The 395-nt window shown below is 52.2% G+C and overlaps 1 protein-coding gene across 1 annotated transcript in view; it reads right to left on the bottom strand.

The window, feature by feature from the left end:
• LOC119586767 (FRAS1-related extracellular matrix protein 2-like) overlaps positions 1-395 on the bottom strand; it is a 19,352-nt gene that overhangs the window by 12,973 nt on the left and 5,984 nt on the right. The window contains exon 4 of the mRNA XM_037935494.1: positions 145-375. Coding sequence (XP_037791422.1) covers positions 145-375 — 231 coding nt within the window. The remainder of the gene's footprint in view (positions 1-144; positions 376-395) is intronic.

Below are 395 nucleotides of genomic sequence, written 5' to 3'. Positions count from 1 at the left end.
AACAATTAAAGAAAAAAAACAAAGACACGGAAAACACGAAAACAACGCAAAAACGAAAAAAAAGAGACGAAAACAACGAAAACAACTACAAAACAAAAACAGGGAAAAAAAAACAATAACAACAATGATAACAACAATCCTCACCATCTTCCTCGTCGCTGATAACGATACGAGCCTCGACCGGGTCCTCCACGGCTGCCATAACCGGAAGGGCGAGTCTCAAGCCAAGGCTCTCGGGGCCTTCGTAGACGCCGTCGTCCTGGAGCCTGAGACGCCACAGAGCCTCCTTCTGGCCGGGGTTGAACTGGACCTGGCGGGCGTAGGATGGGTGGAGGTCCTCCTCTGCCAGCGCCGTGCCGTTCTGGAGGTCCATGGCTGGCGGGGAGAAAGGGAGG

The sequence above is a fragment of the Penaeus monodon genome, chromosome 21, assembly GCF_015228065.2.
Source record: "Penaeus monodon isolate SGIC_2016 chromosome 21, NSTDA_Pmon_1, whole genome shotgun sequence".
NCBI classification, from domain to species: Eukaryota; Metazoa; Arthropoda; class Malacostraca; order Decapoda; family Penaeidae; genus Penaeus; species Penaeus monodon.
Note: the sequence above shows the minus strand (reverse complement) of the source record. Positions and strands in the feature narration are given on the sequence as shown.